At 31.7% G+C, this 15126-nt stretch overlaps 1 protein-coding gene and 1 pseudogene across 1 annotated transcript in view; both read right to left on the minus strand.

The window, feature by feature from the left end:
* Positions 1-944: 944 nt before the first annotated feature.
* PCDH15 (protocadherin related 15) overlaps positions 945-15126 on the minus strand; it is a 1039293-nt gene continuing 1025111 nt past the window's right edge. The window contains exons 35-39 of the mRNA XM_067710150.1: positions 10845-10863; positions 9134-9172; positions 3975-4045; positions 3023-3128; positions 945-2039 (exon numbers count right to left, since the gene is read on the minus strand). Of these exons, the coding sequence (XP_067566251.1) occupies positions 1191-2039; positions 3023-3128; positions 3975-4045; positions 9134-9172; positions 10845-10863 (1084 nt within the window). The 3' untranslated portion in view covers positions 945-1190. The remainder of the gene's footprint in view (positions 2040-3022; positions 3129-3974; positions 4046-9133; positions 9173-10844; positions 10864-15126) is intronic.
* LOC137209514 (U4 spliceosomal RNA) lies at positions 5878-6006 on the minus strand (annotated as a pseudogene).

The following is a 15126-nucleotide window of genomic DNA, read 5'->3' on the forward strand; positions in this document are numbered from 1 at the left end:
AAATTGAAAGGAAAAACCCAGCATTATTAGTATATTCTGTTCATGCTAATACTTCCATTCCCAATATTTTAAAGATATTTTTAAACCCACAATATTGTAATTCTTAATTAATCCTCCATTATTAGCCAAACTTTTTGTATAATTTAATGCATTTATTCACTTGAAGTGTCCTGGTTTTCTGGATCATCCATTTAAATATATGTTAACTTAAAAGAAAATATCTTCCCATCCTGCACAATTTATTTTGTAATACACAAAACAGAAAACTAATGATTGTAAATTTTCCTTTAGTAAGCAACTGGAACACAATGGAAATTTTCACAAATTTATTTTTCTTTTACCAATCCACATTAGAAATGACAAGGTGCAGAGGTGAAAAACTCCTTGGTTATTCTTAAAATAGTATTGCCATTTTTGGGATATGTAAAGTACCAACATGTTGCACTAAGTAAGCCATGATTTTGGATTTCCAGATATATATTTCAAAATTATTATGTTACCCAGAAAAAAAATTTATAACTGTTACAATTCAATTTTTTTCTAAATCCACTTTAATTCCTATCCACAACAGAAGGGAAATGGTAATAACTTTTATTTTTTTAAATTTATATCATTTAACTTCTAATATTTGAAACTGCCAGCTATAAACCTAATTGAATATGTTCATGATATTTTTGATAATATGTTTGCCATCTGAAATGTACATATATGCAAAAGTAGTCTTGTAGAGATCTTATTTATTACATATTGTCCTAAGGATTTAAGATGGTACAAAACCACTATATATATATATATGTGTGTGTGTGTGCGTGTGTGTGTCTATATATATATATATATATATATATATTCATATAGTCCATTCCAGTAGTCAGAGCATTACTGGCAATACATAATGCCACATTGCATTAACAGAAATCACACTATGAAATATTAAATACTGATTAACTGATTGCATGTCTTCTGAATTACTAATATAGGAAAGATCAGTCAGATTTACCCTAATATATTCTGATATACAAATCTGTTCGGATAGCATATATATTCACTTCTCTGGCATGCTTCTAAATCTTAAGTCAGATAAGAATTATGATCAATTTCCTCCCCTTCAAGTGTCATTTCAGAGAACACACAGAAGGCACTGCACACAAGAGCACTCATCACTGCAAAACTTTCACCTACTGTGATCTCTTTTAAAGTGCTGTGTTGTAACCTTCTGAGCTTGCTCCTGGAGGCTTCTTTTCGTTTGCCTGCTTGCTTGTGTCATACTCTGGCACCTGAAAGCCCCAAGGACCTCCAGACTGACTTTCACTACTACTGCTACTCATACTTGATTCTGACTCCTCCTCACTTTCCACACCTCCTTCCACTGAAGCTGATTCTGCACTGCCCTCCTCAGTGATGTCTTGAGATTCGAGGTCCGTGGGCTCTTCCACAGGGGCCAGCTCACTTTCCTGTTCTGCTGGGCGTTCCTCCTCTTCTTCCACGTTCCGTTCCTCTGGCTCTTCAGGTAGCTCCTCTTTTCTATCTTTGACTTTCTGGACCTCTTCAGCAATGGGCCTTCTTCTTGCAAGAAAAATGTTCTTCCTTGCCTTTTCTCCTTCTGACTCCGTGGATTCTTCTGATTCAGGGGTAGAACTTTCTTCCTCCTCAGAGGGTGTCTCTGATTCAGACTCTTCTGTCGTCTCAGACTCACTGAACTCGGATTCCTCTTCACTGTATTCAGTATAGTCACTTGAGGATTCCTCCTCTGACTCTACCGTGCTTTCTGTAGCTTCCTCTTGGTCCAGTGTTAGTTTCAAATAATCTTTATCTTCTGCCTCAAGGCGTCTCTGCCACTCTTCATCTTCAAGGTCAATGATGCCTCTTCTATCAGCTAGTCCTCTAACTTTCTTAAAAATCATGGGGAATATCCTGGCACTCTTCCACGTCGTATATGTTGGCTCAGCTGCTGGTGGCTTTTCAATAGTGACAACTACTTCTTCCTCCTCACTAGGCTCTCTAATTTCAACTTTTGGTTTTTTAACTTTCTTTGCCTTTTCCTGAAAATCACGAAAATGCAATTGAAGTGTCAGCTGGGGAATGGTTATTATGTGACCATGTCTCACACAAGTTAAGCAAGAGTGAATCTGCAGGCTGACAGCTTCATGCAAGTTATAAAACTGGTTTCATAGAACAATCACACAATTCCCTACTGTTTATCCCCACTGCATATAGGCAGAAGGTGTTCAAGGAAATGTAAATTATTTTATTTTAGCTTTTACCTTATAATACCAAAATTTAATGCTTTCTCATTTTTTCTTACTCAAAATTTATTTTGCACCTTAGATCAAAGGAGAAAGAAAATTAATCATTACCTCTTCCCTCTCCCATCCCTAGACTTTGATTAATAGTTTTATGTATTTGCTTTAACAAAATTTTAAGCAATCAGGAAATTATGATAGCTTATCTGAATAGCTAATGTAAAATCTGACTATTTGTAAAATTTTGAACAGGGTAAAAGTACAGTGACATTAAAACTTTTTTCTTTAAAATTTTTGGATAAGTATTCCAAATAAATATTTCAGGCAAAGTATAAGAATTGATATAGATGAATTAAATGATGTAATTCCATTAAGAATACTGGTGGTTTTATTTTTCTCTTAATTAAAAGATTGATATTGTACTTTCATGAGTTTTAGGTTTGCTAGACAATGTGGGAGCATTTTGTTTTGCAAAATACTTTTTAACATATTTGATTATAATATCTTTATGGAATAACATTTAGGATTTTATAAAATATAAATTTTATTGTGGCTTTATTCCAAGTGTTTAATGTTTTATAGAAATAAATAAACATAAAAAATTTCTTTCTGTAGACAAGGCAATGGAATGGTTAGCGTTATTAAATTGTTCTATGGAAATCAACTACTAAGTGAATAGGATTTCTGAAATTTTGAAATGTTTTGTAGCCTGCTATTCAAATAGGGCTAAAAAATATTATTCTTGAAATATTAATATTCCATTAAAAAATTACAGTAATTACCTCTTCTTCCTCATATTCCTCCTCAGCTTCGCCAACCACCTCACCATATTCCTCTTGTCCAGTTGGTAACAAACGACGGCGACTTCCATATTGAGGCATTTCATACCTGTAACAGAAACTTACAACTTTAAGCAGTTTTTCATTTGATCTGTATAACCATGACTGATCTCTGTTTTCTTCTTTTTCTTCATCATTCAATCAACAGATATTTATACAGCACCTGTTGGGCTCCTTGTAAACTAGTTACAAAATCATAGAGACAGAACTACAACCTGATGACCAATGACTTTTGCCATAATGGTACCCTGGAATAACAAGAAAAAGAGTTATTTCAGATTTAAGTTTTAGGAGAGACTAAAGAGAAAGGAATATTTTTCCTTAACTGAAGAATTTAGGGCACCAAATTGGTTCTTTCTGAAAGTATGATAGCTTATTCAAAACATAAATTCTCTAAGTTTATAGTAAAAATCTGCTTCAAATGTGATCTGTAATGGTCTTTATTTTCCTCTACTGTATGTTTAGAAAGCAGTTAACTTATGTGTGTAGAACTGACTTTCGAAATGCTTATTACCGGATTCTAAAGTATGTTTTCTTCGTTTCTCTTGGGCAAATCTTGAGGCTGATTGGTTAGATAAAATATTAAATATCTCATATGAAAGAAATGGTGAATTCAGGAATTGAGCAAATATGTTTGACTTCTATTTCTCATTTAAATAATTTGAATAATTTTATTGCATTTTTCAAGTTGTAGCCAATATCAATATAAACATCAAAACAGAATTCAATATAGAAACATGGTTAAACTTGATTGAAGCTAAAACTAGATACATAACTCATTTTCAAAAATGAAACTGATGAAATGACACTCATAAAAATGCTAGTAATATCATTTAATAACACCTTATTATTCATAAAAATATTAAGATATTGGATAAAAAATCTGAAGATGTACCCATGCTCATAACTGTAATAATCTTGTCCATATTCCTGGCCAGGATCAATTCCAGACTCCATGGATAACTCCTATTATTCAAAAAGAGAAATCGCATTTGAAAATAAATTCTTATCACATTTCAGCTCAATGTCAGATTTCCAGACCTAGTATTCGATGACTCAAAACACTGCTGTCAAAATAACTTTAATTAAAAATGTTAGACATATTCAAATATATATATATATATATATATATTTGGCTGTAACTCTTACACAAAATTAAGTTATGCTATTAGAACTGAGGAGGGGGAAAGTAAATTTTGTCTAATGGTAAACCTGTTAAAGATAACAGATAAGCATACCATTTGTTCTTAGATAATTTTTAAAACTATCAATAGGCAGTTAATATTTCAATCTAGTTAACACATTACTAATAGACTTTAGCCTTGAAGAAAATTATAACATTATCTTCAGCACTGTTTCATCATCCTGATAACAATTTTCTAGTATCTAGAGCTCTCCCATTCACCAAATGCTATTCTTATGAAAGAATCTGAAAATCATTTATACATTAATAAAAAATGTGCTAATATGCGATATAGCCCAAGGATATTTACATTTTAAAACATACTGCTAATTCTGAATTTAATTTTTTTTAAAGAAATTTGTCAGACAATAGGCCCTTTCAAGGTTTCCAGTTCTAAATTCCAGACAATATTGATTTTTGTCACTCTACACTTATGGAAAGATATTTTTCCTGAGACATACATATAGAACTAGCTTTAAATAACTATTAAATTCAATTTCACTGTATTTTCCTCCTTAACTCCATTTTAACGTTTAAATAAATTGAACTGCCAAGGTTTAACCAAATTAATTTGCAATGAAGTAAGAAAAGGGAAGAAGGAAAACGTATAGGTATACATAGGAAAACCAGTGGATACTTATTTCTAAGATCATCTACTATTCATAAGAACTAATTTTGTTGATCCAGGTATAGTATTAGTTAGGAAAAAAAGTCCTCTGTGGACACTAATATATCATTTAAAAAGTGTGGAAATTCACAGCCTGCATGATGGAAATGTACAATAGACTTCACTTGTGCTTTGTTTGGCAAATATCATTTTAAAAAAGTGATTAGTTGCCCAAATGCTCATCAGAAAATGCTATTAAATATCTGAGTTTTGATTTCTCTCAAAAAATAAAAAGATGGCAACACTGGGCTCGTATTTTTACACGTCATGAATTTAGTTGGTGGTACTACTCCTTAAAGCAATCATGTTTTCTCCTGGTTACTGCTGTATTCTCCACCAAACTATTTTACATCTACACCCCCAGTCACAATAGGATGCCCCATCTGCTCTTTTTTATTTTTACATTGAATAAACTCTGTTCATTTACATCACTTCCCTAGATTTTTATAAGTTTGCAATTACTCTACTAAATGTACTCTCTGATGCATTTGCGGTTACAAATACTTTGTGAATTAACTGCAAAGGAATCCAGTTTTGATGTTAAAAAGGATTCAGTTTACCCACAAGATTAACTAAAAGTAATATATATATAGATAGATAGATAGATCAGCAATACCATCTTGCATCAAGGACATGGAGCTCTCATATACTTCTGGAGGGATTATAAATTAGCAAAACCATTTGGGAAATGTTTGTTTGGGAATAATACCAAAGTCAAATATATGCATCTCTTTTCACAGAAATTCAATTTAGTTCAGTCTACGTGCCCAACATATATATGTAAAATTGTTCACCAAAATGCATCATTTGTAACAGCCCAAAACTGGAACTGATGCAAAAGTCCATGAGATAAGCACACTACTACATCACATAGCAGAGATGAATCTCCCCAACAGAATGATGAGCAAAGGAAGTCAGGTACAAAATGAAACATGATTCTATATTATTCTATTTATATAAACTTCAAAAACAGACAAACCAATCTGGGTGTTAGAAGCCAGGTAAAAAGTTTTCAATTGGCAGTAATCCCACTTCGGAAAAACCTCATTGGCTACAATATTGCTACTACTGAGCAATAAATGGCTATATTTAGAAGGAACTCATGCCATTTGTGACGACAACATGAAATGAACCTTGAGGGCATTATGCCAAGTGAGACAAGCCAGACACAGATACAAATACTGTATGGTATTACTTATATGTGGAATCTGAAAATAAAATACCAAATTAAAAGCCAAACTCATAGAAACAGAGTAGAAAAGTGGTTGCTGAGTAAATAGGGAGAGGTTAGTGAAAGTGTCCAAATTTTCAGCTATAAGATGAACAAGGTCTGAGCGTCTAATATAAAACATGGTGACTACAGTTGGTAACACTGTACTGTATGACTGAAATTTGCTAAAAGGATACAACTTAAATATTCTCACCAAAAAAATAATTTAAAAAAAGATAAATATGTGAGGAAGGATGCGTTAGTCTTTTCACAGTGTATACATATGTCAAATCACCACAATGGACACTTGAATTATCTTACAATTTAATTTGTCACTTATACCTTGATAAAGCTGAAATTAAATATACGTATTAAATATTTATCTTGGGAAAAAAGCTAGGTGAGTGGTTAGGGAAAGGAGAAATAATATCTGAGTGTTAACATGGAGGGGCTACCGGAGAGCTAGTAGGGCATGAGCATGCTGTAAAAATTCATTTTGCTGCACTATATGATTTTATGTCTGCAGTTTTATTTCCAATAAAAATGTTTATTATAGGAAAAGTTTTATTGTAGGAAGCCAATTCAGACCAATAAGAAATTGGGACAAAGTTAAAGTCTAAGTTTGACTTATTCAAATTTAAAAAATACACGTTTTTAAAACATGTATTTAAAAAATACAAATTTAAAAAATTTAAAAAATACACGTTTCATATTGGTAGGCTTAGACTTCTGAGGCATCCAAAACCCAACGTAATTATACTGGTTTAAATGAAGCAAATAGGTCTCAGAAGTAATATTTAACTACTTGACCAATGTATGTTTTATCTAATACATAGGGAGACTGAGCAAAGACTGCCAAGTGATTTTGAAGTTGAAACCTAAAAGTCCATGAATGGAAGAATGTATAAAGAAAATGTGGTACATAATGGAGTATTATTCAGCCTTCAAAAGAAAAAAAAGAAGGAACTCTTGCCATATGCTACCACATGGATGAAACTTGAGAACACTGTGCTAAGTGAAATAAGCCAGTCACAGAAGGGCAAATGCTGCATGACTTCACTTACATATGGTATCTAAAATAGTCAATCTCAGAGAAGCAGAAAGTAAAATGATGGTTGCCAGGTGATGGCGAGAGGGGGAAATGTGGAGTTGCTATGTAACAGGTCTAAAGTTTGAATTAAGCAAGATGAAAATGTTTAGAGATTGCTGTGCAGCATTCTGCTTATAGCTAACAATACTGTATTGTGAACTTAAAAATCTAAGAAGAAAGATCTCAAGTTATGTGTTCTTACAACAATTAAAAAAAAACAAAGGTTTTGAAGTTGAATTCTAATAACTTTTAGCAATAATGAAAAATATTTATGGAAACATAATGCGACTGAGTGGATTTCAGATTTTAAAAGAATCAATTTACAGACACGTACTTTTTCTTTTTCTCTGAACAGTAAATGAAACTTAGCTCTTGCTAGCTACAATATATATCTGGCATCAAATGACTTTAAAAAATACAATAGAAGGATAGAGCACCTGGGAAAGAGCCCAGGAAACTCAATCATAGATTTAATCTGTCACTCTGTATTCTGTAGGGAGAGACAGGAGCTAGTAGAAGGGAATACTCTGAAGGGTTGGTCTTGGATACTTATACCACCCAGAAAAAAAGAAAATGGAGGAAGGACTTGGTGACCATTAAGCTCCTTAAGTCAGCCCTAAAAAAGAGTGTAATATTGGCCTTTTTTGCTGTTCCACACAGTCCCTGTTGCCATCCACTTAGCAGGTAAATCCTAGAGTTTAGAAAATCATGCTAAGTAGCTTACTAAAAGGTGCTTTTATGGGCAGATCAAATGCTTAATGTTATTTTAAAAATTCATTTTTGCTGACCGCACACACATAGAATTAACCTAGTTTCTTACTGATCAAAGTATAAAAATTTATACTGATGCAAACAAAACAAGAAAAATAACTACCATTTACTGAATTTCTTCCCACTATGTTCCAGTTGCTGAGCTAGGAGCTTATATATGAAATATTACTGCCAACATTCTATAAAAGATGAAATTGATGCTTAGGAGGATACATAGCTTGACTAAGGCCTTGCATCAGGTAACTGGCATTTGGATTTTAACTCTGAGTTATCAGATTCAACAGTTTATGGAGAAGTCTCCATGGAAATTTTTGATAAAATGTATAAAAGTTGAATATTCCTGTCACTCAACCTCCCGATGATTTGGGGGAGTAAATTCTAACCACAAAATGCCTGTCTTTAGCAAAGTTAAAATTCTGTTGTTGAGAAATAGGAATAAAGGAATAATTTTTTAAGTGGAGCTTAGAAAATACTAAATTTTCCAAAGTAAGGAGATATTTAAAATTAACTTTAATATATATGTTTTTTATTTAGGAAGTATATATGAATAATAAATAAATAAAAATCATATGCATTTATTATATAACTCCAAATATCTTTTTTTCTTCTTTCAGAAGAAAATGTCATAAGCATCTTAAAATAGACATGTGCCCAAAGGCAGTATTTTGAATCACATTTCAATGATCAAAGTCTGTTTATCACAACCCAATTTCTACCTTTGTTATTTTAGCACAGATGTCAGCGTTCTTTCTTCAGACTTTGCCTAACCTAAGTCTGATCTCAAGAACAGTTCTGATGAATCTAGATTCACTCAGATAACTGACAGATCAGGTTCATGACTCGCTTCATTTAATGCTTGCTTGTTTTTAATAGGAACAAAGGTCTTATTTATCTAATTCCCAGAGAGTGAAGCTAAAAATTTGGAATTTCAGTCACCAGAAAACAGCAGAGAGGTGATTTGCTTGCTTATTTATTTGCTTATTTGTTTTAATTTAAAACCACCTCTTCTCTTCCTTGTAAAATTATGCCATACTGGCAGCCACCCACTCTGCCCACATGTTAGATGGACCTCAGAGTCACATAAAGTATTGTCAAGACTCAGTGAAGGTTGAAAAGAAAAAGAAAATTGATACCTCTGGTTTAAGGAGAGAAGGCCTCAGCAGTTGTTGTTGCTGCCAAAGGTAAGTAAAATAGAAAAAGGTTTAGAAAATAATTCAGGTGGAAAAAGTAGATTATCATTGAAAAGAAAGAAAATAAGGCCACAGCTTAAAACTGGTTACCTTGGGATATGATTTATTATTCATGTGATAGCTACTAACAGCATTAAATAATATTTTGACTATTAATGTTAGAACATAATTAATTAATGTGCTTTAATTTCATCATTGTTTTAATTAACATCAAAGCTAATAATCTTAATAAATAAAAATCTATAAATAACTTTTTGGTTTAAGCTTCATAGTACAAAGAGTCATTTATGGTTCTGAAGCACTTTAAGTATCACACAATTCTCTTTAGCAAATTTAACCTTGTTTTAAATTGGCCCTCTTTTTTTCTCCCCGGTCATATTAGGTATAATCATATTATATATACATAATCAGGAAGAAGGGTAGGGCACACAAAATAATGATATGGTTGTAATATATTCATCATTATATTTAAGACATGCTCCCCATTTTTCTTTTTACCAAAATGTGGAATGCTTGAACTCAAGCATTAAGCACGTTTTCAGAAATTCTTTTGTGATTAAAGAAATTGTCCTTCCTCAGTTTTTGCAGAGATCATTTCCCACTGCCCCCCATTTCACCCATATTTTTCAAAAAACAGAGTCTCTATTGATCTGTTTCATGATAACTTATACTTTAACCAGATGAAAACAAGATACACAATTTAAATTTTGGCGTCTCAACTCTTGAGGGGAATAGTTATACAACATAAATCTTAAAGTAAGCATTGGGAAAGCGGACAGAGAAGTTCAGGGAGATAATCCTACCAATGAACCAACTGTTTGAAATGGCCAATAGAACAACTATTTGACTGAAGGGATAGATTTTCCATGATACAGATGTTAATGAGTTAGTGCAGTTAAGGTATTAACTTAAAGGGGTAGGAAGTTGAAGTTAGAGATATTCTGATTCAATCTGCTAGCTGTTATAATTATTCCTGAAAATCAGTTTTTCTTAAATGCATTCATTTTGATTTCCAAAAAACCTAGGACGTATGAATTCTAAACTGTTAGCCAATTAAGTCATATGCTTATTTCATTCTCTTAACTGAAGAGCTGTATGCCAAACCATACTAACTTCTCAGTGATTCATTGATAGCACCACTTACAGCATTATTCACCAAATACCATTGGCCAGAATGCCCAGTATCTTCTTTGTGGACTGAGAATCAAATTAACACAAAGAAAAGCCACAGCTTTCTAATAGTCTGACTTGTTTTTAACTCTTCAAAAGCTCAAGCTCAAACATGGTAGGAATGAGCCTTGGACTGATTAAAAAAAAAAAAGTATCTAAATTAGAAACAGTTTCTAGATTAGATTTATAGCCTTAGAAAAATAAATTTGGGGGAATGTCACAATATTGAGAGAGAATAATTCAGGAAAAAATAAATTTATCTTTGAAAAGGTTGGCAGTTGATCTTTATTCACCCATTGAATAATAGACTTAAAACCCCAAAACAAAGAAGCAACAGATATACAAGAAAATAAATAGCAAAGCATACTTATGTTTTGTTAAATGAAAATACCCTCATTTTGAAAGAATGTAAATCAGTCCTGCCTATAACATAAATATTGTCCTAATAAGCTTATAATGTAACATAACACCATAAAGCCCTTACCTCTGATGTATAACCTCTCCTGCAAGGCAGAAACGAAGAAATCAGTATTAAACATCTTGGATTTTCAGATTGAATAGAATTATAGATAAGGGTAACTTAAGAAAATCAGAGAAAAACTGAGAAGGCAAATTTTTCTAAAATGTTGTCTCAGTGAGAAATATATTTTGTGGCAGTATCAAGACAGGAGAATCAAGGTTTCATGCCTGCATTATTAAAAATAATTATCACACCAGACCCTCATTCCATATGAACACCAAACTATTCACAATCTATTTTATCTCAATGGTGTTTAATAACATACCTTGACATACTTTGACTCTGTTATGATCAGTTGTATTAAAAATATTCTACATCATGTCTGTCCTAAACAAGTCTTGATACATGTAAGATACTCATTTGGGGAAAAGATATGCTTCATACATGAAAAACATATTGGTACAGGACAAAAAAAAATATCTCCATGACTAGAACATATTCTTCCAAATGTTTGTAAGATTTTTTTGTCTGTGTCCATTTATTCTAAAAATAATAAATGCAAAATATTAACTGGCCTTTAAAGGTCAATTACATTATTAAACATGAAGTAAAAAAGTTTTTAGAGATATAATAGCCAAACATTCAATATTACCTAAAGATTTATAAAGTTAAATGGAAAAGTAAGTGAAACAGTAGTTGACTGTACTTGAGAGGGAGAAAAGCATGGAATTTTTGTCAATGTTGAATGTCATTAATTATGAAGATTTTTCATTTATTATTCATTAAACACTTGACCTAAAGTATAAACCTGGTGCTGTTGACTATGCTATATGAAATTAATAAACAACTGCAATGAAGAGTTATTATGAAGACTTTCTAAAGTTCAGCAAAACAATCTGTAGAAAATTTATTTAAAATATTTCAAGGACTTTGAAAAATAAGTCTGCTTATTTGAATGCATCTTAAGTGCTTAAGGCATTGTTGATTGAAATGGCTGGAAATAATGGTAATATAATGCTTATACATATATATTGCTATCAGCAATTTATACAATAGTCCTCCCTTATCTGTGGTATCTCTATTTGCTACCTGCAGTCAACCATGGTCCAAAAACATTAAGTGGAAAGTTCTGGAAATAAAAAATTTGTAAGTTTTAAATTGCACTCCAATCTGAGTAGCATTACGAAACCTCACACCATCCTTCTCTGTCCCTCCCAGGATATGAGTAGGCCCTTTTTCCAGTATATCCATGCTGTATACACTACCCACCCATTAGTATAGGACAGAAAAGTGTATATAGGGTTTGGTACTATCCGAGGTTTCAGGCATCCACTGGGGGTGTTGCAGGGTGCTTATGTTATATGGTTCTGCCAATAGAGGAATGATAATCCTAAAGCATTTAGAAGTTTAGACATTTTCAGCTTTTACTCAATTTGTATCTTTTAGAGATATGTAGAGTTGAGAGCTCATACTTAGGTTTTAATAATGACTACTGAGTCACATATGTAATATAAAATATCCAATAAAACCTATATTTTATTTTCTAGGATATTTAACTTGCTTCTTTTCATTAGCAATATTTTCCATAATGTAGGAACTAAAATATCAATAGATGAACTATACTTTTTTGTTGAACTATACTTTTTGAAACTTTTTGTTGCTTTTTATTTGGTTATTTGTATTGTTTGTCTTAGCTCAAAGGCAAAAAGTAACTCAGAAAAGGTAAACAGCAGAATCAATATGTGTAGTTATCTGTCTGCTTTCAATTAACATGACTTCCTATTGATCCTTATAAAGCCATTCATATGATATTGATACGTCGTTATGTAGTTTATATCCAATGTGTAGTTTCCATTTTACATCATTTGTATGTATTACTGTTTACTTTTAACAATAAGGATAATGTATGGTAACCTGTTTATGTCTTTTAATAAGGTACCTAATAATTTCTTGTGCACTAATTGGATCATAATAAATGCAGAATGAAAAAAGGGCATTCTTTTCTTAGAGGTTGGCTGTCAGGTTATGGGGGCTTAGGAGCTGTGGAGAGAAATAATATTTTGGCTTGTATACTCAAAGGATATTTTTAGGTCTCATGTAGAAGATGTTCCAATTGACTTTTATGATGAAGGAAATCTCTAAATATAATGTGTCAGTAAAAGACTAGATTAAACATAAAACATGGCAATGGACGTTTCGTTTTAAAAGTGTAAGATGCAAGAGGGAGGGGGTATGGGAATATATGTATACGTGTAGTTGATTCACTTTGTTATAAAGCAGAAACTAACACACCATTGTAAAGCAATTATACTCCAATAAAGATATTTTTTAAAAAAAAGGAAAGAAAAGAGTTCCCAGTCAAAAAAAGATAATAAAATTTTTAAATTATAAAAATATTATAAAAAGGACAAAGTAACAATTTAATAAGGCTATACATACCTACATAAAATTGTTATTTGGATTTCTTATATTTCTTTGGTAATTAGAGATTTCATTATCAAAGAATTCTAAGGAATTATCAAGATATTTCTTTCACATTTCCAAGAGGTTGATACAAAATAGCATAAACACACACACACACACTTGCACATTAAACGCTTACACAGTTGTCAATAATACCTTTTCAGAGTCCGCCAAATAGCACAAGTTCTCATGCATATGACCAGCTGCCAACAAAAACTCCAACTGAAGTTTTTCAGTGAAAGAGAGAAAAAAATCATGTTCAAGAACCCCAGGAAAAAAAAATTACTCTTGATTTGGATGAAAAGAATCTGAAGTAGAGGAACTAATGAAAATAATGAACTTTACATTTTTTATTTGGTATTGTTAATTGGGGATGCCGAATCAAATTCTTGAAGAAATGTCACATAATATGAGTCAAACAAAACCAATGAAATGATGCATTCATTGTAGGGCTCTGAATCTATATTAATATACTTACAATGGCAATTATTAAGCAAGACTTTCCCTATATTTTAGAATTGTGTTTTTCTCTGTACAGACTTATATCTTCTAAAATATTAAAGCTGAAGAGTATAATAAACAATTACACTTGTATTCAAAGTGGGGATTTCCAGTAAGTAAAATTTATTCCATGTGTGAGATGGAAAAAACAAAGTAATTACTCGATGGTCCAGTGTAGCTTTCATTAGGACAGAAAGATGGTACTTAGCTTAGCTGATGCCTTTAAGAATTTAACAAGTTTAGCTCTAAGATGTAAGAACAACTACAACTACTGAAATTTCTACCTAGAGTATAATTTTTTATTTTCTTTGCCTAAACCAAAGAGGAAAGACATATATAAAACTGGTGACAGTTCACCAGATATATTCCGCTTGATTTCTATTTGAAATTTTTATATTTCATTTACATGCTATAGGCTAAATTTGGATGATTTATCCATAGCAATTAAAAGTAACTAGGAATAAAACTGAGAATGCATTTTTCTAAATTTTAATAACATAATAAGCACATTTTATACTATTGATAAACTTAATGGAAATATAATTTTCAACAATGAAATAACTAAATTCATACTAGATAAAACTTTGTAGGCATTTACTTAACCTTTTGCTGAAACGGATGAGAATTTATTTATTAAACTGGAGATAACTATTTATTTTTGAAGGAGAATCTTATGATAAAATTATAATTAAGGAGATGATATAATAATGTGAACAAGCAAAACTAAAGAGCACTTTAAACATTTGTGGGAACAATGAAATGTCTTACAGAAGTCAGCAACTCAAGATTTATTTCCATTATAAAGAAGGGAAGAGAAAGCACAATGAGAAATAAATAGAATAAAACAGCCATTGAAAAAAGTAAAAGATTTATCAAATGTATAAGCATACTAGGAAGATAAAAGCAAGCCAGAGTAAAGGGTGTTCTTATAAGAAAACAGATGCCTACATCTTATAGCACCTGAGATTTATTTTGGAATACCATAATGTCTGTCATCTCCTACATTTCTAGATACATAACATTTTACTTTGGTAGTATTTCTTCTTACCAAATACATAGGCTTCAAGGCAATAACAGAACATATGATATCATTTTTTAGCTTACTTGTAACAGTCTGCTGTTTTCCTGGAACACTCATATAAAACTATGATCAAAAAGCAAATGTAAAACTTAACATGATAAACAAGCAAGCCATTGATTTAAGTTGGATAGCTAACTTTCATGCCCATATATGCCCATTGAAAAATAGATTGAAATTACTTACTTTTTAAATAAATGTAGACAAATAATACTACTTCGTAGTTAAGAAAATTAAGGTACATCTATAATATGAGTTAGTAAT

The sequence above is a fragment of the Pseudorca crassidens genome, chromosome 16 (genome assembly GCF_039906515.1).
Source record: "Pseudorca crassidens isolate mPseCra1 chromosome 16, mPseCra1.hap1, whole genome shotgun sequence".
NCBI lineage: Eukaryota > Metazoa > Chordata > Mammalia > Artiodactyla > Delphinidae > Pseudorca > Pseudorca crassidens.